The following is a 22,071-nucleotide window of genomic DNA, read 5'->3' as shown; positions in this document are numbered from 1 at the left end:
ACTTCCGGCCTGCCCTGCGCTGCGTCTCCCGTTTTCTCCTTCCGTCCTCCATCTCCGGCTGTAGAGGACACGGGCCGTCGCGGGTGGGTGGCTGGCGGGAGGGCGGGCGGGCGAGGAGGCGGCCGCGGAGGGAGGGTCCCCCGAAGGACGGGAGGCGAAGAGGCTGCGGGGGGAGACGCGGGACGAGCCGAGGGGGAGGCGTAGCTTTCCCGGGCGCCCCGTACTACAGCTCCCATCGTCCGCAGCCGAGGGCTTTCTGTTGAGGCGGGTGGAGGGTGCCACAAGCTTCCTCGCGAGTAAGGGCCGCTTACGCGCGGGAAGGGGGGGCATCTTTTGTTGGGGAGGAGCTCCCCACTGACACACACACAGATACACAGATGCACACACATAGACAGACACACAAACACACACACACACAAACACACACACACAGATACACACACACATAGACAGACACACAAATATACACACACACACAGATACACAGACAGACACATACACACTCCGCTCCTGGGGCTGGCATGTCAAACAAGTGGCAACTGTTTGTTTTATCCATTTAAAATATTTCTGTAACCTCCCACCTTGCAGCCCTGCCCTCTTGATTCCCTGATGGGCAAATTTGGAAAATAGTTCGGTTTGGGGAGACGGTTTGGGAGTTGAGGGGGTAAAGGGGCTAGAAAGCCCAAACCACCTTTCATGGTTGTTGTTGAAAGGAGGAGGCGGGCGGGGGGGCGGTGGAGAGAAGATAATATAGATGCCAACGACTTTGGTTGACTTCTTTTCTCTCAGTTTTACCCACCTGAAAGGATGGTGGTTATATGGGGAAAAATAGACAGGTGAGATAATAACACTAGTAGCAGCAATAATGTGGGCAGTAGGCTTAACTATGTGTTTAGCTAGATGATAGATAGAGAGATAGATACATGGATAAAAATAATAGGTGAGAGATGATGGATGGATAGATAGAAAGATATGATAATAGGTAGAAATGATAACAGACAGATAGTAGGTGGAGATGAGATCGATACATAGATAGCTAGATAAATGATAGAGATAACTGATGGATAGGGTAGGATAGATTAGGTTAGGATAGATTATATGTAAGAGAAATGATATGATGGATGGCTAGATAGAGAACGAGATGATAGGATACGCAGAATAAAAATAGCCTCATGCAAAATTCACCTGTTCCCAGGTGTTGAGGATTCTAGACAATAACACGGGATATAAAGCTTCATGAGAATGAGTCTGTCTCTGCCCATCTTGATGGGAAGTAAACTGAGCTCACTAGGATTGACTTTTTAAAGCAGCTCTGTAACGGACTGTGGTTGTGGAGAAGGAAACATTATGAAACTGTGGACATATTTGTGATTTAGGGTGGTTAGGATTGGCTGTATCTTGAAAATATCCCTTGAAAGCAGATTAAATAGAAATATTCCCTGGGGTGTCTGCTAAACACAGAATCGTATGTTAGGATTGAAACATTGCTTCCCCACTCTTTGTTCTTCCTATTGTTGCTTAGAATATACTTTTATTCATATGGACCTCAGTCTAAATTAGCATCATTTCCAAACGCAACAGTAACTCTTGTGATACCTGAAAAAACATGGCATTTGGGAGAACATTGCAAGTGGTGGATGCTTAATAATTTGTAGTATATAATATTCTTTTTTTTTCTGTTTCAGGATGTTGGCTGCTAGGGCATTCAGCCTTATTGGCAGGCGGGTTCTATCCACTTCTGTCTGTGCAAGAGCTCACGGACATGGTAAGCCAGCCATTGAACCATCTTAACTGGTGGCTTGAAAATAGTTTTTGACTAGCGCATTTCGATTTAGGGATGCAAACTCCTTCTGTGACTAAATTATTTTGTGGTGTTCTCATCATGCACTAAATAGTAAAACTTCTCAAAAATTAAAATGACAGCTCCTGTATCTACCTGGTAGAGAACTCACGTTAAATACGCAGCCGAGTTGGTCTCAAGTCTGTTTTGCAGGATTCAACAATCTGAGTCAATCAGTTTTTGGGACCAGAAGTTTAGTTTTCCGGGTGTTCACACTTGTGTTGGAGCCCATCCTCAGGGAACCTCTGTCTATCAACCTGGAAGACTAAAACTCTGGTTCCGGTGATCGACCCAGATTGGCTCCTGTAACACTATCCTGGGACATGTATATTTGCCTTCATTCGTCAGTCTCTTTTATCCTTTGCCTTGCCTCTCATCGAGGCCTGATTGATCCAAATCTAATTTTCAGGACTTCTTCTAAAGCTGCTTCTAAAGGAATAATAAAGACCAGGGGTTTTTTGGGGCCATGTGAAATCATTGGAGAATGAAAACTTTGATGCTTATTCTTCTGTTCTTTCTTTCTGTTTGTTGTTAGTTGCAAAGTTGTGTCTGACACATTGTGACCCCATGGACAATTTTCTTCCAGGCCTTCCTGTCCTCTACCATCCCCCGGAGTCTATTTAATTTAATTATTACATTATTCATTAATTAAATTTTTAATTTTTAATTATTTTATATTTCTGCTAATGTCCTTCAAAGTTTCCAGGTCATATATTAGAGTAAGACATTTTATTTTATTTTTTTATTGTCAACAGAAGTTACAAAAGCGCCACACTATACTCAGCCCGTCTATGAGGATTACCCTCTGATTCCTTTGCCGGATATTCCATTTATACAAGACCTGAGCCCCGAGCAGAAAGCTCTGAAAGAGAAGGAGAAGGGGTCTTGGACCTCCCTCACCCCAGAAGAGAAGATTGCTCGTGAGTCACACCGCAGAGGGAGAGAGGAAATCAAACAGAAACTTATAACCAAAATGACCTGGCCTATTTAAATGCAGGTTGTCCCTTGAGTTACGACTGCAGTGGAGTCTGCCAGTTAGTTTCACATCTTGATGATGGCAAAGCAGGTCATCACATGATTGAAGCAATTTTATGACCTTAGGTGTTTTTTTTTTTTCCCAACGGTGGTTATGTGATTCATTGCTTAGTATGGGGTGTTTTTGACAAAACCTGGAAGAAAACACTGGTTTTCACCAAAAGTGTTAGAAATCAGAGTTATTGGGATGCTATAAAGTAAATGCGGGGCAGTTGCCAAATGGCCAAATTGCAATCACGTGACCACGGGGGTTGGACAGCTGTCAGAATTTGGGAACTGGGTCATAAGTACCTTTGGGGGGAGCTGGCTCTATTGTAATTTTGAGGGCTACCTGGATGTAAATGCCCGTGTTCAGTTGTGAGCATTGGCCTGGCTACGTTTCTTTCTTTTTTTGGGTGTGTGTGTGTAATATTTTGTACTTTGACAAAGAAGGATTTTTGTCCCTTCTCTCTCTCCCCATCTCGTTCCAGTCTACCACATCAAATTTGACAAAACCTTTGCTGAAATGCTGAAGCCGTCAAGCGAATGGAAGACCGCGATCGGATTAGCTGGCTACATGATTGGCCTCGCGGCTTTCTTTTTCATTTGGGAGGTTCTGTATGGTAAGCCATCCCCTTTTAGGGAGTTCTTTAAACATGGGCATGGGGAAATCGATGGGAGTAGAATATTCAACGCATAACACCCCCCACTCCCACGTTTGTACCGGTGGGAGAACATTGTCTAGTGAAAAAGAGACAGGCGGGCCTTTTTAAATAGCTTTTCACATTTTGTTTGGCTTCCTGATACAAGGAAGGATGGTGGGGCAAGAAACGTTTGAGCCCAAGAGAACTCTTATTCCGGCCTCTCTAAGCCTTTCTCTCTTTTTTTTCTTTTTAAATTAAATCCAAAGGAAACAAAAAGGGAGGAAGAAAGGGAAGGAAAGGAAGGAAGGAAAAGAAAGCCAGAGAAGGGAAGGAAAGGAAAGAGGGAAGGGAGGAAAGGAAGACCAGAGAAGGAAAGGAATGGAAAAAGGGGAGGGAGGGAGGAAGGAAGGAAGGAAAAACTAAAAGAACTCCCAAAATCCAGGACATACATTTACAGACACACATATCTCAATGAATTGAAGCCGTGATAAATTACCGTTGTCTTTAGCTAATCTGCCTTAATTCTGCAGACCACTGCATAGTTGGAGTCCTCCTTTTGTCTTTCGAAACATGTAAAGAGGGATGAGCTAAGGGGGCTCTTGGTGGGTATATAGATTACAGACGGACCGTGGATTTGCGAACACAAGCCAGCGTCTGAATGAACCTTAATAGCCTTTTTCTCTTTTGAGAGCACTGTGGCCCGACACCCACCCATCGCTTGGGAGAGATTAGTTGTTGCTGGCTAACTCGGATTGTCTCAAACCATGATCTCATCCAATTGCAGTTCTGAAACCAGTCCCCCACACTTTATCGGAGGATTGGAAAGCCATGGAGCTCCGGAAGCATCTGGATATGAAACCTGACCCAATTACCGGCCTTTGCTCCAAGTGGGATTACGAGAAGAACGAATGGAAAAAATAAAAACCTTCAGGAGCCTCTGATTTCTCTCGGGATGTGAAAGTCTGAAACCATTTCTTCATTTCTAGGTTGTGGCCCGGCTTCGGCCTAGGATGAAATAGAATTCTATCCTTGTTTAAACCATAACCGCTTGATGTACCCGGAATTGTTGAACTATTCCTACAGGTTAATGTGCAAAATTGCTCCTAAACTAAATCTTATTCACAATTTTTTTTTTGCAGGAAGATTAAAAATTACACTTAAAAAAAAGAAGAAGAGACATTTGGCTCTTTATTTGGTGTGGAACGATCTGTTTAAAATATTTGGAATAACCGGCTTGTTGAGTTAAATGGAGTTTATTGAGCCAGCAACTGTCAAAGCTTCCTTAATAGGACGGGGCATCTTCCATGAGCAATTGGCGCTTCAAATCTTTTGTGTTCTGGCAGCAGAAATGGATAAATTATGCTACATGTTCAGAATTGGTAGTCATTTATCTGGTGGGAATTTATAATTTGGACCTGGGCGGGATTAAGCAATTTGCTGTAATTGCAGCAACCCTGTTTTTTTTTTTTTTTAAAAAAAATTCCAGGCAAAAACATCCAGCTGCATATTTTGGAACCGTGCAATAAATAAAAGCATGTTTAAATTTGTAGGATTAGGCAGTAATCCTTTGACAGTTGAACTCCTGGCTTTCTGACGCTTGTTCCTTAACTCTACAGGAAGGGATTTAAGTTCAGTTGATCACAAAAATTTGTATGCAGCGCTCTTCAGGGGACACATTTCATTCTGTTGGGGCAGAGTTGATTGGGAGAGGAATCTGAAATTGGAGATGGGTTTGATGAAGCCAACTTGGTATTTTGTGTAAGTCAATTCTGTGTCTTTGGGAATGGAATTAATAATCCAACTATTGATACAATTGTATATAGCCATGATGGCAAACCTATGGCATGCATGCCATGACCGGCCAGCTGGTACATGCCCCAAAGCGCCCCAACACAGCCTGAAAATGCCCCCAAATCAGGCCATTTTTTGAGCCAAAAACGCCCCCCCCCCAAACAGCCAAAAACAGGCACACGCACACCGGCCAGCTGTCTTCGGGCTTCCGGCACTCTGACATGTGCACATGCTGACATGTTCCAGTTTGGGCACTCGATGCCAAAAAGGTTCACCATCAGTGATATCTAGAATAAAATCTGACAATTCACCATGGGACAGCTTGCTTCGGAAAAGAAGTTACACTCCTATTAAAGAAATGATGGAATAGAATCACTAAAGAATGCAAAGGATGGGACAGAATGAAATGTGAATGACAAAAATTAAAATAGCTATTTTAAATCAATAGTTAAATTGTTCCATGGCAAGTTGCTGCAACGAGTTGTCCCATTCCGTAAAAAAATATGCCAAATGATTCGTGTCGGAGACTAAGCTGAAAGCATCTGTAATATAATCTTGGGGGCCGCCTAACTCTTAAGATAAAAAAACAACAACAAAGGAAAATTTAAAAATTGGATAAGGCTTGAACGGAGCTCTTGTTCCTTCATCCATCAGGATAGGGTCGGAGGAAAAAAAGTGGGTTTCTGCTGGACTTTGGTGGGGAACCATGATGTTTGCTGCAGGGCAGGGAGATTTTCCAATTTCATTTGGGTTTTGCTGTGGTACTCCAGTGGTGCTGCCATCTCCAGAGGAAAACAATAGTGGAAATCCTGGAGAGATAAAATTTAGGAAGAATCAGAACGTTGAACTAGCTTAAGACTAGCACGGTTTTCCTCCTGCAATGTGAACAATGTGGACTAGTAAAAAGGTGGAAGTTCTCAACCCTCCTCCCCAATTTATTGGTCTCCCCCCTTCTCTTCCTCCTCCATACTGCATATCAGAGGTCTCCTCTCCATTATGTACTAAGATTGTGTGTACACCCTACTGAAATTAAAAAAGGATCTTTTTGCATTACAACCTGTCATGGAGATAGGATGATTGAAGAAACTCAGGCCCCTTCTAGCTAACTATCGACCTTTGGTCTCCCAAAGGACCCCTGTCATGATGTCCTTTTCTTCCCGCTCCCAAATGAAGAACCTTCTACAAACAATTTACGTGTATTGCAACACAACCTCTTGGAGAACTAGAGGTGACATACTGTAGCAATGTTCCATTATTTGAGGGGCTGCCACAAAGAAGAAGAGATCAAAATTTCAGATTATAAAAGCCCAGTCTAGCACAATTCCAATGAAGAAAGAAAAGGTAGTCAAACTATTCTCCAAAGCACCTGAAGGTAGGACAAGAAGCAATGGGTGGAAACTAATCAACAAACTAATCAAGGAGAGAAGCAACCTAGAACTCGGGAGAATTTTTCTGACTGAGAATAACCAGTGGAACGGATTGCTTCCAGAAGTTGTGGGTGCGCCAGCCCTGGAGGGTTTTTAAAGAAGAGATTGGGCAACCATCTGTCCAGAATTGTATAGCATCTCCTGCTTGAGCCGTGCGTTGGATTAGAAGACCAACAAGGTCCCTTCCAACTCTTGCTATTCTGATGTTATATAATACAATAGCAGAGTTGGAAGGGACCTTGGAGGTGTTCTAGTCCAACCCCCTGCCTAGGCAGGAAACCCTATCCCATTCCAAACAAATGGCTATCCAACATCTTAAAGACTTCCAGTGTTGGGGCATTCACAACTTCTGGAGGCCAGTTGTTCCACTGATTAATTTTTCTAACTGTCAGGAAATTTCTCCTCAGTTCTAAGTTGCTTCTCTCCTTGATTAGTTTCCACCCATCTCTTCTTGTTCTACCATCAGGTGCCCTGGAGAATAGTTTGACTCCCTCTTCTTTGTGGCAACCCCTGAGATATTGGAAGATATTGGAAGACTGCTATCATGTCTCCCCTAGTCCTTCTTTCTATTAAACTAGACATACCCAGTTCCTGCAACCGTTCTTCATATGCTTTAGTCTCCAGTCCCCCAATCATCTTTGTTGCTCTTCTGCTTGGCAGCAACTGGGTTGCAGTGACTTACAGGACTGGGAAGGAGGACCGAGGGAACAGTGCCACACGCAGGCACCCCAAATCAACTGACCACTTGTCTCAGGTCCAAGCCACCCAAGGGCCCCTCCTCCCTCTGTCCTGGGTGACCTTAGAAGGCTTCGTTGGGCTGACAGACGGTGACAGCAGCTGTCCTGTGCCCAGAAAAGCACCAGAAGTCCGAGGGAGTAGAAGGAGACATTGCCAGCTTCTTGGTTCCCTGCCCTTTTCCTCACTCCCAGGTTTGCTTCTCCTTTGACAAACACTCCCTTTGGACACGCAACACACTCCTTCTTTGAAATAGGGTGCAGCTGGATAAGCCTCTGGTACAAGAACATTTTCTTCGGTTTGGTGTCATCTGTTTTTTGTTTTGCAGGGTCTCGCAGAGCAAGGAGATATACGGAGCGAAAGTTGCCCTTGCTGGCCCACCAAAGAACGAAGATTTGTCATGGGGATCGGCATGAGCAAGGTAGAATGCTAAAGTTTCCTAGAAGGGCCCCCAAGAAGGTGTGGGTGGGTGCAGAATGGCTCGGTTGCAGAAAAGGGGCGGGGTCCTTTAAAACAATAAGCAGGAGCTGGAAGGGAAGAGAGGAGGAACAGGAAAGGAATATGACCGTCTTGCATCATTCTTCTGCAATCCAGCTTTTCTCCATCCATCTTGGTCCATGCATCAGGGCATCAACTTCGTCTCTTCCATCAGTAGGCTGGGGAAACACTGGGAGCTGAAGTCCACCCATCTTAATGTTCTCCAGTTGAGAAACACTGTCTCACATATGACTGCTATCGTGCAATATCTGAACAAATAAACGTGCAGGAACTGGTTGAAGTTTGGCATCTGCAGTTGAAGGTCCTTGAAGAGCTAGAAGAAGAAATTGTTTGGGGGAGTTTCCCCCCCCCTGCCCCAAAATGTTCAGCAGAGCTTAAAAGAAGGAAGGAATCACTTTTAGTTTTTACACAACTATCTGCCTAGCGGAAGGTTTGTTTACAATGTGTGTCCCTAAACAACGGGGAGAGTCATCGTTTCACTGAAGTATAATTAGACTTCCTGACTGAGAGGAGTGGTCTCCAATTTCTCTCCACTCTGGATAGAAATAAAGAAGTAGAAGAAGTTGTTCTCAACCAGCAGGCTGATTTGTCTGCAAGATCCCTTTGACTGTTCATAATTCCAGGGATGTATCAACCCAACTCATTGGGATTTCAATCAATCGATCATCAATCAGAACAGAGCTGGAAGGGACCTTGGAGGTCTTCTAGTCCAATCCCCTGTGCTCAAGCAGGAGACCTTATACAATTTCAGACAAGTGGCTGCCCAGTCTCTTCTTAAAAACCTCCGGTTATTAAACCACAATTATGCCGACCAGGCATGAATGCAGTGAGTGAAGGTTTGAGATTTTCTGAGGACCATCTGCTAGGTAGGTGGTGGAAAGTCTAGGGCCTTCCAATTCTGTTGGATTTTATATATTGAAGTACTTACTGTATATGGTACTACTTGGTTTTTTTTTTGTATTACTTTATCATATATTGTTGAATGATAAAATATTTATAATCTCTCTCATGAGTCTGCTGCACCTCTGACCAACCCATCTTTCCTTCCCTTCTCTTCTCCTCACCTCACCTCAGTTTAAATTCTCCATCATTTACTCATCTGATGAAGGCAGAGTCACCTCACAAAAGCTTCCATCTTTGAGTGCATTTGATTGTTGGGAAAGGTACCACCAGACTGCGTTGGCATTCTCTATATCTGTTTCCGTTTCTCTGAAGCTTTCTCAAAATGGGGTACCCTGGATGTGTGGTGAGGCCTAATCAGTGTAGGATGGAGTAAAATAGCTGCTTTCCATGATGTATTATTACTCAAGAAAGTCAATCCCCCCCCCCCCCCCCCCGGGCATGGGAGACGATGCATTCATGTTCTTTCTTGGTGTCTCCTTAGGTGGTTGAGGGCCTCTACCTCGGGAGCATCAGTGGTAAGTTCGTTCAGTGCTTTATTCTTGGAGATGCTGATGATGATTAGCGTTATGGGATTCTGCTCCTCCCCTCCCTTGATCTAGCCTAGTAAAATAGGCCTGGAATGGACCAGGTTAATGATCCATAGCACCGTTGAGATAACAACAGTTGCAGGAATGTCTACAGGATATGATGAACAAAATCCAGATGGCAGCTGCAGAAGTGAAATTGGAACTCTTGTCTCTTTTTTATGGGGGCAATAGCCCTGAATAGTTGCAGGGCATCTCCTGAAGTTCTTCAGAACTTCCTTGGAGGCACACTAGCCCCCCCCCCCCAATCATTTAACTGTGTTGCTGTTGCTTCTACGAGCAACGTCCACATCAAAGGCAATCCATTTGTTCATTCTTGGATCTCGGAAACATTTGATGCTTTGCAGATGCTGAAGACAAGGAGACCTTGACCAAACATGGGATCACCCACATTCTTTCCGTGCACAACAACGCCAAGCCTATGCTGGACGTGAGTATAGCAAGGCCCATGGGAGACATTTTGGGGAGGGGAGACGGTCCTGCACATTTCAGGCTCACGGCTACAAAGTGGTGGAAGGGCTTAGAGAATTGCCATCTATCCGTCAACATGGGAAAACAGACGCCATAACTTACTGCAACCGATGGAGGGCAGCAGACCCACACAAGTCTGAATGAGTCATATTCGTTCCCCCCAAAAGAATGTAACTCAATGCACTTTTCTTGGTAATGTTTTTATGGGTTGCCATTGCTTTATTCCTAGGGCTGAGAGAGAGGGGCTGGCCCTAAGAGACCCAGCCTGCATTTAAGCCTATGACAGGATAGATTGATTATGTAGCATCCAGTCATTTTTTGACCTCTAGAGATCACAGCTCTTCTCCATGACAATCTATCCCTAATTTGGTCTTTCAGTCTTTAAGATGGGACTACAATTCTGACTTCCTAGCTCCTATTCTGACACCTTCAGCAGTTGACCAAATCTGGTTCATCCTTAACTAGTTTGTAGGGTCTAAACTCGCCAAGCCCTTTAGGTGAACTCAACCACATCTCCCTTGGGCTGGAGGCAGCATGGCCATCACCGGTTTAGGGAAGACTGGGGTCAGAAACCGGCTGCAGATCAGAAAGAAGCGTCTCACAAATTCCTCTTCACGAATTTGGCAATTGCCTGGTTTGCTGCGTTGCACTAAAACCATGGTGGGCTTCATCTTATCTTCTGGTTTGAAATCCCCACCTTGAAAGAAGGCAACGTGCAGGTGGGTTAGGGGAAGGCGGGCGAAGAGCAGCAATGCAAGGATGAGGCTTGGCAGATTTCAGCAGGCAGACTTCAGCCCATCCGCCAGCCTTACAACAGGACGGAGTAGGAAGGCAGAAAAGTGGAAAAAAGAAAAGAAGAGGAACAGGAAACACACAAATGTATTGAGTAATATGGCAATCCCAGGGCACAGAGAAAGAAATGCCGAGACAAGCTGTAGTTCCCAGGCATTGGGTTCGGCCTAGTGGGGGCAGAAGAGGGTGGCTGCTTCCTCCTCCTCCTCCTCCTCCTCCTCCTCCTCCTCCTCCTCCTCCTCCTCCTCCTCCTCCTCCTCCAGAAGGTGGGTGGGCTGTGAGGGAGCGGAGCTTCTAAACCGCCTGGGTGATTTTGCTGTTGTGCCAATGTTGCAACATACCCCACCAAAGCTCCTTAGATTTGCATTTCCATGTTTTAAGCGATGTCCGTCTCTCTTGCTTTCCTTCTGAAGGGAAGGAGCTATTTTGCAGCCGACATTTTTAGCCCTGCCTTGTGCATCCCAGCCTCGCAGCTGCCCTTCAGCCTCTCCTCTCTTCTCTCCAAACCGCTGAGCTGGAGATTTGAACGCTGGGCGTGAACTTGGGAAGTTCTCTGCGAAAGGTCAGAGTCCGTCCTGAAGCTGCATCCTCTTCTGAGGCAGCTACTCCTCCTTGCTTTGGCTCCTCTTTGACAATCCCTTGGTGGCCACACGAGGCTTTCCTTCTGGACTGGGAAGCCAAAGAGGATTGAACCTGGTTAGGTTGTGATGAAGGATGCCAGAGAGTGTCAGAGATGTAAGGCAGCCTGGAAGAAAACAATGGCAAACCATTCATGTTCTGTTGCTAAGAAGCCCTCATGGATGCGTTTATGGAATCTGCAGGAGCTGGCCTCCATTTGGAAGAGATAGTATCTCTCTTTCTGCGCTTCCTCTCTTGTTTAATCAGAACCTGTATTGAACCGAGGAAGAAAATACAAAGTTTAGCTAAGGACTTTTTAGCTCTCTAATGTTTCTTTCTCCTTATCTCTCTCAAGTCCCGTAGTTGCCTGGAGCAATAGTTATGAAAGGGCCCAAAGTTGGTCCCTTTCATAACTACCCCCGTCCATTCCCCGCTTTCCAGTTGGGTGTCTTCATGCAACCAAGTAGGCTCTTGTTTGCATATTGAGTGCCCAGCAAGGCAGCTAGAATTTCTGAATGGATTTCTGGCCACGCTTAAACTAACTACGTTGAGATCACATCAAAAGCAGGTGGCTCCCCCAGAATGTATCAATGCTTTGGGTCAAAATTGTCTTAGAATTGCAGCAAGAGCTTTAGTTGGGTACCACATGGTGCTTCTTCATTTAAATCAATAAAGCCTTCTCCTGTCGATGTTTATTCGAATCACGGCTAGATCTCCATAAACGTTCTCTTTTAAATTTCAGGGCATGACCTACCTCTGCATTTCAGCTTCAGACTCCTCCAATCAAAACTTGTAAGTTGTTTCAAAATTGTTCCACTTGCTGTGGGGGTAAAAGATGTCGTTTCAGAAATAATGGGTTTTTGAGATGAGAAAACAAAATAGAACAGTGAGACCATCATGGCGGTGTCCTATCTCATTGGTATCTCGATGGCCTTATTTTCACAACACAGAACACGCAATCTGTTCTCATCCTTCCATTTCTTTCATCTTTTTAAATGCACTTCTGATTGTTGTGTCCATGTTTACTTCTCTTCTGTCATGTTCTCATCATAAGCTGAATAACAATAATTTCTTCGATGGTGAATCAAAGCTGTTGGACATCGTGCGACATTTCTGGCATAATCATTTCCAGAGTTTTTTGATCTTACAACTATAACAGTTTATATCCATTACATAGGTGTGTGTAGGCAGTCAAATTGCCTACCCATTAATCCCTTTCATTATATAGTTATTATCAATACATATACATATCCAATTCCTACCTATCATACAATATTAATACCATATTTTCCAATTCTTAACTTATCTGTGTTTTCCTGTCCTGACCTTTTCCCCTCGTTTCTAACCATTGGTTCCATTCATCCCAGATTTCGTAGTATTCCGTCTCATCCTTAGAGTCAGCCTGTCCATTTCTGCGCACGTTAGTATCTTCTTTATTATTTCTTGTTCCACGGGAATCGCTAAATGCTAGAGGAATCTTGAAGTTCTAGTGGACAATCACTTAAATATAAGTTAGCAGTGTGCTGCAGCTCCCCCCAAACCCCAATGCAGTCCAAGGTTGCATTAACAGAGGGATAGAATCAAGATCGCGTGAAGTGTTAGTACCGCTTTATAATGTTTTGGTCAGATCCCACTAGGAATATCGCATCCAGTTTTGATCACCGTGATATGTAAAAGACGTGGAGACTCTAGAAAGAGTGCAGAGAAGAGCAACAAAGAGGATCAGGGGACTGGAGGCTAAAACCTATGAAGAACGGTTGCAGGAACTGAGTATGTCTAGTTTAATGAAAGGAAGGACTAGGGGAGACATGATAGCAGTCTTCCAATATCTCAGGGGTTGCCACAAAGAAGAGGGAGTCAAACTGTTCTCCAAGGCACCTGAGGGTAGAACCAGAAGCAATGGGTGGAAACTAATGAAGGAAAGAAGCAACTTAGAACTAAGGAGACATTTCCTGACAGAAATTAACCAGTGGAACGACTTGCCTCCAGAAGTTGTGGGTGCTTAAAAAAAGGGGAAGTTTTTAAGAAGAGATTGGACAACCAGTTGTCTGAAATGGTATAGGTTTTCCTGCTTGAGCAGGGGATTGGACTAGAAGACCTCCAAGGTCTCTTCCAATACTGTTATTCTGCTAGAAAGTAAAGTTATGTGATTGACCAGGTGATATCCTTGGATAAAAAGATGTGGTGGCATTGATAGGAAAATTGGTGAAATATTCAGATGATGGGCAGGCTATGCTGATCCTTGCCTTCTGAACAGATGGGTGGGCAGAACGTTTGAAAACACACACGAGGTTGTGGCTTCAACCCACCCAGTGTCAAGCCCAGGTTTACAGACAGAAGAGTGAACACATTTAATTACACAAAATCAGCAGCTGCAGTTTTATTGATCACCCAAACAGTTCTTGAACCTCTGATTTTTCCACACTTAACGTAGAAATGTCTTGTAATTTCTATTACAAATGCACAGCTACTAATTAATAATCATGCGTTCAATTTATGTGCTGCCCTAACTGAGCATTGATTTTGCTTTGAAGAGTTATTGCCAACCTCTTTTGATTTTGAAATCCCCCTCTCCCCATGTTTGACTTTTAAATTCAACATCTTTGGAACGTTTGAAGTCAAAGATGGAAGTGTTTTGCAAGTGTCTCCTTTCTGAGCTAAATATTCCCCCTGAATTTTTTTTTTTGGTGAGAATATCCTTCTTCAGCAAAATTGGGTGGTTATTTACTCCTCCGCCTTCCCTCCATCTTTTTTTGTGCAATCACAAAACGCCTCCCAGCAATGGGCCAAAGGAAGGAAATGCTTTTCTGAAGTGCCTATTTTTTGCACTCTATTGTGGAGTCCAGATTTCACAATCTTCCATGAACTTTGAAAGGGTTTTCCAAGAAGCTAGCTGAGAACGGGGTGGCATGGATTGACCCCTCCACCACAGATTAATGGTGGCGTTTGGGACCCTCACCCTGTTTATGCTCCAAACATAAGAGGGGTGGGGGGGGGGGATGGCTCTTGGAGGGACTTTAATCCCAGGGGAACACCCAAGATCTTGTGTTGTCATGAGGAACAGCAATAGTGTATTGAGTTTTCTTTCTTGAATTCTCGTTTGCTAGTCAAGAGGGATGCGGTGGCTCAGTGGCTAAGACGCTGAGCTTGTCAATCACAAAGGTCGTCAGTTCGGCGGTTCGAATCCCTAGCGCCGCGTAACGGAGTGAGCTCCCGTTACTTGTCCCAGCTTCTGCCAACCTAACAGTTCGAAAGCACGTAAAAAATGCAAGTAGAAAAATAGGAGCCACCTTTGGTGGGAAGATAACAGCATTGGACATATATGCAAGGAGAACCTTTACCTTTACCTTAGTCAAGAGAAGTGTTTAGTTAGAGTCCCAAAGCAAGTGATGTTTCTTTCTCCTTTCCCTTCCAGAATTCAACATTTTAAAGAGTGTATCAGCTTTGTTCATGAATGTAGACTGCATGGTGGAAGCTGTCTCATTCACTGGTATGTAGTCCTGCCTTTTTTTGTTATTTTCCCAGCAAAGCTGGGAAACTCTTGGAATTTAAATATCTGCAAATAAGCATACCTTTAAATCTTGTGGCTTTATTAAGAAGCATTATAGCGGTAGTGATGATGAAATGTGGCAGAGGAATTTTAGGAGTTGACCAAGTCCACAACTGCTAGCTGGGGAATTCTGGGAGTTGAAGTCCACAAATCGTATCCTTGCCAAGTTTGAAAACCCTGATCTAGTTATGTTATTTGTGGAAAAATTGAATTCCCAGATCTGCCCGCAAAGACCGCCGGTGCATGTCCTTGGATGAGGGTGGATTTGAACCAAGTCTTCTCAAGCCTCACCAGACACCTTAACCCAGGGGTCTCCAACCTTGACAACTTTAAGACTTGTGGGCTTAAAAACTCCCAAGTCTTAAATTTGCCAAGGTTGGAGACCCCATTTCATCTCACTGGTTCCCACTTTGTGCCTTGATTATTTAGTTGAATCCAGTTAATTTTGGCACGTTAAACAAGCCATGCTTATAGAAGAAATAGTTTTATGCAATGATGGACAATTACAAGTTTTACTTTTACTTTGTCTTGAGTAAGAAACTCTTGTGGATCCTGAGTCGTGTGGTGAATATTTTGTCAGGATTCCAAATAGCATCCAAATGTAAATCAGAGTCTGAGGCAAGAGATTCCTCAAAGTTCCAATTTATGAAGAGAGCCATGTTGGCACATCTGGGAAAATCCAATCTGAAAGCTTCCAGGTTTTCCCACCCAGTTGAAAGTTCAAGATCCTGCCCCCACAACCACAAGTCTATCACACTGTCCAATCTTCCACTGCCACAATGACAGATTCCACGCATCCAGTTCCGGCCAGGTGCAGAGACAAAGATGACCTTGGCTTTCTAAGAAGAATGTTGTTATGGCTACATATCACCCAACTCTGTAAAGTTCCCCCACTCCCATTTTCCCACAATAGAAAATGAATAGTAGAAAGTGTGGCAGGCCTGAAGTCCAAAATAAAAGATGGCTTGCAGACCTGACATATTTTCCATGTCTAAGGTAAACTGAAGATCATTGCTTCTCCCTTCCGTCAACACAGCTTAGCGGGAGTTTCTCGCAGCACCACAATTTTGGTGGCCTACCTGATGACGGTAACCCACTTTGGCTGGAAAGAATGTTTGGCCGCTGCCAAAGCTGTCCGTTCCTATGTGAGCCCCAACTTTGGGTTTCAGAAACAACTTCAGGAGTACGAAACCACGTTGCTGCAGGAGGTAAGGCATCACAAGGGCACCTTGTTTGACCCCGGAGTCATTTGCACACTTGTGTCCTTCTCTGTAGCAATTAATTTGCTTTTATTAATTACTTATTTTTTATTATTACTTATTTATCAAATTTATATAGCTGCCCGTGTCACAAAAGGTTAATGCTTAGGGAGTCTTTGTGGAAACAGATGGGTGAGGCAAAAACGTGAATTGGTACGATAGGCGAGAAACAACCAGTGAACTGAGTCATAGGCCCAGTGTAATACCGTGATCTTGTATTGCACATGTTTGATGCGCCTTTTTTGCATGTTTGTAACCAGGGGTCTCTTAAGGGCTGGATGAAAGCCAAGAAGACCACATCATACAAGCTTCAGGCCCTTTTTTGTATGGGTGTCAGGGTTCCAGATAGCATCCAAAATTAAATCAGACTCTGAGGCAAAGGATTCCTCAAAGTTCCAATTTATGAAGAGAGCCATGTTGGCACATCTGGGAAAACCCGAATCTGAAAGCTTCCAGGTTTTCCCACTCAGTTGAAAGTTCAAGATCCTGCCCCCACCCCTACAAGTCTATCCCATGGTCCAATCTTCTACTGCCATGCTGGCAGTTTCCACCCATCTAGTTCCGGTCAGGTGCAGAGGTTCAAAGACAAAGGATGACCTTGGCTTTCTAGAAAGAATTTTGTTATGGCTACATATCAGCTAACTCTGTACAATCCCCCCCTCCCATTTTCCCATAATAGAAAATGCATTTTGGGAGCTGAAGTCCACAGGTCTTAAAATGGCCAAGATTAGAGACCCCTGTACTAATTTTTTTTTTAAAAATCAGATGTTATCCATGGATGAATAATGTTTTTGTAAAATTTGCTAGCCCTATAATCTCCACCAGGCTCCTGATTTTTGATAATTAAAAAAAGGGGGGAGTGACAGCGATTTAATACATTCACCGAAAAGGAGAAGCTGTTGATCGATCGTGGTCCCAAAGTAGAACTGCTCCTTTTAGAGGCAGTCTACCTCTGAATAACTCTCGACTTCTTGCCATGCCTTTTGGAAAGGGCTTCCCGGAAGACCACGAAGAGTAAGATCACGAGCTCCAGGTTGACCTTTAAAGTCACAACCACAAGGTTGTGACTTGGGGCTCTTCCACTCCTTCTGACTCTGAAACTGAATGAATTACTGGTTTCTCTTTCTCATTGATTCTCTGAAATGAATTTACACTTCAGCGTCATCATTTTCTGGATAGCTTATCTCTGCAGGATGAGCTGTAACGATTGGTGATCCAGTGCTTGTGTGGTCAAAAAGCCAAGATATGTGACAAGATGCAGTTTGATCACACCACTGTGATTGACATCTTGACTTTTTTTGACCATGTCCTGCAGCAGTGAGTGACATATCACTCCCGCACCCAGATTGTTCATTTTTCTGGGTCCACTGATCTCTGATGCTTAATCTACCCCACCCTCTGAAACCCAAAGCATTAGAATCTCCCTTAAATGTCTACTTAGGGAGAGTAGGGGAAAACTGGAGGCAGAGTTAAAAGGGGAAGCAGCCTAGAATCCCTACATAACCACAAGCGAACTAAATTCAATTCCATGACCCTCATTTAACTCCCAGGAAGTGCTAACGGTTAGTTGAGAAGGTTCCTGTGAAGAGGTCGTTTCGCAATAAATCCGTTTAATTGGACCTTCATGGGTAAGCCTGATCTTTTTGCGCCTGGCAGGAAGTTAGTGAAAATATTTCTCATTCTTCTATCTAGTATACTAATTTTCCCTTCATTATAGCACTTAAAAAAAAAAAAAAGGGGGGGGGACACCTTTTGATGTTCCCAGAATAGCTAAAACATGAATTAATTCATTATGCACAAGGTGAAAACAAGTTATCTTTTGGAAATCCCCAATTGAGCATTGTTGCAAATCAAATGATTTATTAAAGAACATAGATAGCTATAGATATATAGGTACATAGGTACATAGGTACATAGGTACATACAGATAGACAAAGATGATAGGTAGGTAGGTAGGTAGATATAGATAGATGGATGGACGGACGGACAGACAGACAGACAGAGATGATAGATAGCTATAGACAGAGATGATAGATAGAGAGATAGATAGAGAGATAGCGAGATAGATGCTGGAGGGATGGAGGATAGAGAGATTGATAGATAGGGAGTGATGGAGGAGAGAGAGAGAGAGATTTTTGGGGGGTGTTTATATATTTTATATGTGTGCTTTTTCTGCTAACATTGATTTGCACAGAAAGCCAAATTTTGTGTTACGTTGTCTGACCAGCAACAGTTTGGAGCAGCCCCTCAAAAAATCTCTAGCAAATTATTGGGCTTGCAGAGCTGAGGCCGAAGATGACCGTGTAAGCAGAATCTGAAGAGTGGGAAAGGGGGGAAAAACACTTTCCTTTTTTGCTTTTTCTTTCTGAAGTCCAGTTTTAATGCTGGCCCTGGGTGAAACCAGAGAGGGGAGCTAAAGGCTTTGAGAATCTTAATTAAATACCCAGACGCGGCTTTGTTGGAATGGCATTGGCGGTGTTAGGAAAAAATCAAGAGAGCTTTGGGTCTTCTTCATAGCCCCGAGAATGGGAGTGAAACGGCACGTGTTTTCCTGTTTCAAAACAATCTGCGGCTGGTTTCAGGCGGGTGGGGGTGGGGAGCGAGTGAGTGGGTGGGCACTGTGACCCGAAGAGGAGGAGGTATGTTAGGAGAGGCAAAAAAAAATGTGAAAAATTCCCACTGGAAGTCCCCCAAAACTAGCTAGAGCCCACTTGTGGAAATTAATGAACAGGGGACCTTAAAGGCTGCTAGGAGTGGAATTCACAGCCAGCTCGAATTGGTGCTGGTGAAACTCCTTTTCTCATTGGGGTTTTGATGCTTTACTCATGCTCTCTTCACGTGCCTTTATGAAAGTGGCAAGGGTATTTTGATGCTCTCTGGGTTGAAATTAAGACTCATCAAAGTCTCTTGGGGGGGATGGGGTGAAATTTGATGACGATCCTGCAACTTCGTTGGGCTTCTGGGTTTGCATGATATATATATATATATAAAAATAAATAAAGTCTCCCTTTATTTATTTATCAGTACAAATACAACATATATATACACACACACACATACACACATACACACATACACACATACACACATACACACATACATACTAGGGACCAGTTGAGTAAAGTTACTTTGTTCAAGAAGAGCAACCAAGATGATCAGGACTCTGGAGCAGGTGGCATTTGCTGGTTCTCCAAACTACTCAAAATTTCTGCTACCAGTTCTCCAGAACCTATCAGAACCTGCTGGATTTCACCCCTGGTCTGGAGGCTAAACTGTATGTCAGAGTTTTGGCAGTGTGGCTATTATTATGAGATAAACCCAGGAGCAAAAACACAGCACACAGAGCCTTTAGACAATTAATAGTGGTTTATATACCAATATATGCAGACATACACATGGGAGATAAATCCCTTAGCACTCAGCTATGGACACAAGGAGAGAAATGAGATACACAATGAGAGAGAGCAACTCCCTCTAATGGCCACCTATATATAGACACCTCCTAAAAGGGAAATGCCTTGTGTAGACCCTATCAGAGTCTTAAAGAGGCGATGCCTGTATTGATGGATCATCCTCATTGCGTCAGCTTATAGTTTATAGCTTACAACCTTACATCAGCTGGCAGCTTTTACCTGACGCCATACATTGAGCAAATAAACGAATTAGGTTGTATCTAGTCTAATGAAGAGAAGGACTAGGGAGTGACATGATAACTCTGTTCTGGTACTTGGGGGGCTGTCACAGAGAGGAGGAGGTGTCATCCTGTTTTCCAAAGCACCAAGGACGAGAAGTAACAGTTGGAAGTTCATTAAAGAGAGTTCCAACTTAGAATTAAGGAGAAATTCCAGAGAATGAAAACCAACAGTGGAAGGCTTGCCTCTGGAATGATGGGTGCTCCATCACTGGAGGTTATCAAGGAAAGATTGGCGAGCCCTTTGTCTTGAATGGTATTCCTGCTTGAGCAGGAAGTTGAATTAGAAGACCTCCAAGGTTCCTTCCAGCCTTATTATTCTAACGCTCTGTGTTCTACTTCCAGCTTAGCTCTAGTTTAGGAGGACTAATAGAACTTTAGTTCTGGAAGGAAATGATTGTGTTGGAGGTCCATGGATCACGGAGATAGAGTGAGAAGACCCTTGACATAGACAGTGTGTATGTCTGTGTGGGTTGTATGGGTCTTAGGTGACCCATATCTGTCTTCTAAGACAACATTTTCCTCTTGAGTTGGCCATAGCCTGTTTATTGACCTTCCACTCTATGTACTCTCTGTATCTTGGCCCAACCTTCTCACTTGACAGCTCCTCTGGAATTTTATCTTGGCAGTACCGAACCTGGGTCCAGATGGAGTATGGCAAGAACCCCCTCCCTGACCAAGAGGAGCTACAGCGGTTGCTCTCCCCCAAAGAAGAGAAAGTAAATGAGCCATAAACAGGACTTGCAGAAACCAAATGGAACAGGGCTCCAAGCCCAGCCAACCACCAGCCGATATGGTGACAGCAGCACCAGCAGCCACCACCAAGGACCCAACTGAGGAGCATTTGGAAAGAACCTTTTCAGCTTCTTCTTTTGATCGATATGAAGAGATTGTTGCCTTCCTTTCTGGTGTTTCCTTGAATGTGTTCAGACTCTTTGTGGGTTGGGCTACAACAGTGGACTTCTCCAGAGGTCAACTTAAATACCTCTTGCTGTCCATTTGGAGGCTGCCCATGTCAAGAAGAAGAAAAAATGGGTCATTTAAACAGTTTCAAGGAGATGGGTGTGCAATTATCTCAAGTGTCTTGCTGGCTGAGAAGATGCAAAATATTTTGGAAATTGTTGAGGGATGTTCTGAAAAGTGACATGGAGAACACTTGATTTGAATAGGAGTGGTGACTATCAATGACAGGCACATCCATCTTGGGAAACAGGTGATTTTTTTTATTAGTAATAATCCTTAGAATTGGGAGTGATTTCAGCTTTTGAGAAACAGATTTTATTAGGTTTGCTTCGACTGTTGTTTGAATTAGTGCCCCAAATTCGATGCGCTGTGATGGGAACATTACTAAGATAAAGCCACCAATGAACTTAAATAATGCAAATCAATATGATGTTTACATGAACAACAATAATACCCAACTATATAAGCCTGCAATTCTCCACGAAATATCTAGGGTTCTATCATGTTATCGGATTGCCCTAAGCTTCTTTTCGTGATGCTGCTTAAACGGATTTTCACACACATATTCAAAAGAAGCCCTTACACGAATCTGGGTCTGCAACCTTCACACAACCACCATCAGGTCCCACAAACATTTACCTAGGGAAGGAGCCCCATTTTGCCATCAACACTGGGGATCTGTGGGCAAGATTTTTGTAACAGAAGCTCCACCTTTTCCAATTAATCTATCGTATCGTTATCCATTTTAGATAAGGTGGCCATTCTTCTTGCAATAGCCCTTAGACTTATATCCCGCTTCACAGTGCTTTATAGCCCCCTCTAAGTGATTTACGGAGTCAGCCTCTTGCCCCCAACCATCTGGCTTCTCATCTTATTGAAGGTTGGAAAGCTGAGTCAATCTTGGAAGGATGGAAGGCTGAGTCAACCTTGAGCCGGTTAGGATTGAACTCCTGCAGTGGGCAGAATCAGTCTGCAAAACTGCATTCTAACTACTGTGCCATGACGGACGGACAGAAGGAAGGAAGGAAAGAAGGAAGGAAGGAAGGAAGGAAGGAAGGAAGGAAGGACTAGCAATAACACTTAGACTTATATCCCACTTCACAGTGCTTTACAGCCCAAGAAGTTTACAGCCTCTTGCCCTCCCCAACCATCTGTCTCCTCATTTTACTGACACCTCGGAAGGCTGGAAGGCTGAGTCAACCTTGAGCAGTAAGTTAGTTGTGTGCAAGAACCACCCTCCCAAATCAGCAAGCCAAACCCCTTTGCTCCTTTGGGAGCCTAGCCTGCAGCC

The 22,071-nt window shown here is 43.8% G+C and overlaps 2 protein-coding genes across 2 annotated transcripts; both read left to right on the top strand.

The window, feature by feature from the left end:
• The first annotated feature begins 16 nt into the window (after window positions 1-16).
• Window positions 17-4,671, top strand: COX4I1 (cytochrome c oxidase subunit 4I1). Its single transcript, XM_081963501.1, has 5 exons — window positions 17-83; window positions 1,686-1,765; window positions 2,596-2,760; window positions 3,346-3,477; window positions 4,283-4,671. Exons 2-5 carry the CDS (start codon window positions 1,687-1,689, stop codon window positions 4,417-4,419), a joined length of 513 nt encoding a protein of 170 aa, XP_081819627.1. The 5' UTR covers window positions 17-83; window position 1,686; the 3' UTR covers window positions 4,420-4,671.
• Window positions 4,672-7,482: 2,811 nt separating this feature from the next.
• Window positions 7,483-21,254, top strand: LOC309397461 (dual specificity protein phosphatase 22-A-like). The gene is made up of 8 exons (XM_081963500.1): window positions 7,483-7,645; window positions 7,780-7,872; window positions 9,334-9,367; window positions 9,784-9,866; window positions 12,060-12,109; window positions 14,733-14,807; window positions 15,904-16,075; window positions 20,447-21,254. Exons 2-8 carry the CDS (start codon window positions 7,852-7,854, stop codon window positions 20,549-20,551), a joined length of 540 nt encoding a protein of 179 aa, XP_081819626.1. The 5' UTR covers window positions 7,483-7,645; window positions 7,780-7,851; the 3' UTR covers window positions 20,552-21,254.
• Window positions 21,255-22,071: the final 817 nt, after the last annotated feature.

Source organism: Natrix helvetica (assembly GCF_964273705.1).
Source record: "Natrix helvetica genome assembly, chromosome: 10".
Classification (NCBI taxonomy): Eukaryota; Metazoa; Chordata; class Lepidosauria; order Squamata; family Natricidae; genus Natrix; species Natrix helvetica.
Note: the sequence above shows the minus strand (reverse complement) of the source record. Positions and strands in the feature narration are given on the sequence as shown.

What these genes read in the sequence shown, in the direction of transcription:
- COX4I1 (XM_081963501.1), top strand. Translation starts at nt 1,687, where the DNA reads ATGTTGGCTGCTAGGGCATTCAGCCTTATTGGCAGGCGGGTTCTATCC. An exon ending in TGCAAGAGCTCACGGACATG is followed by an intron (nt 1,766 to 2,595) that starts GTAAGCCAGCCA and finishes TATTGTCAACAG; the next exon opens with AAGTTACAAAAGCGCCACAC. An exon ending in CATTTGGGAGGTTCTGTATG is followed by an intron (nt 3,478 to 4,282) that starts GTAAGCCATCCC and finishes ATCCAATTGCAG; the next exon opens with TTCTGAAACCAGTCCCCCAC.
- LOC309397461 (XM_081963500.1), top strand. Translation starts at nt 7,852, where the DNA reads ATGGGGATCGGCATGAGCAAG. An exon ending in CTACCTCGGGAGCATCAGTG is followed by an intron (nt 9,368 to 9,783) that starts GTAAGTTCGTTC and finishes GATGCTTTGCAG; the next exon opens with ATGCTGAAGACAAGGAGACC. An exon ending in GACTCCTCCAATCAAAACTT is followed by an intron (nt 12,110 to 14,732) that starts GTAAGTTGTTTC and finishes TTTCCCTTCCAG; the next exon opens with AATTCAACATTTTAAAGAGT.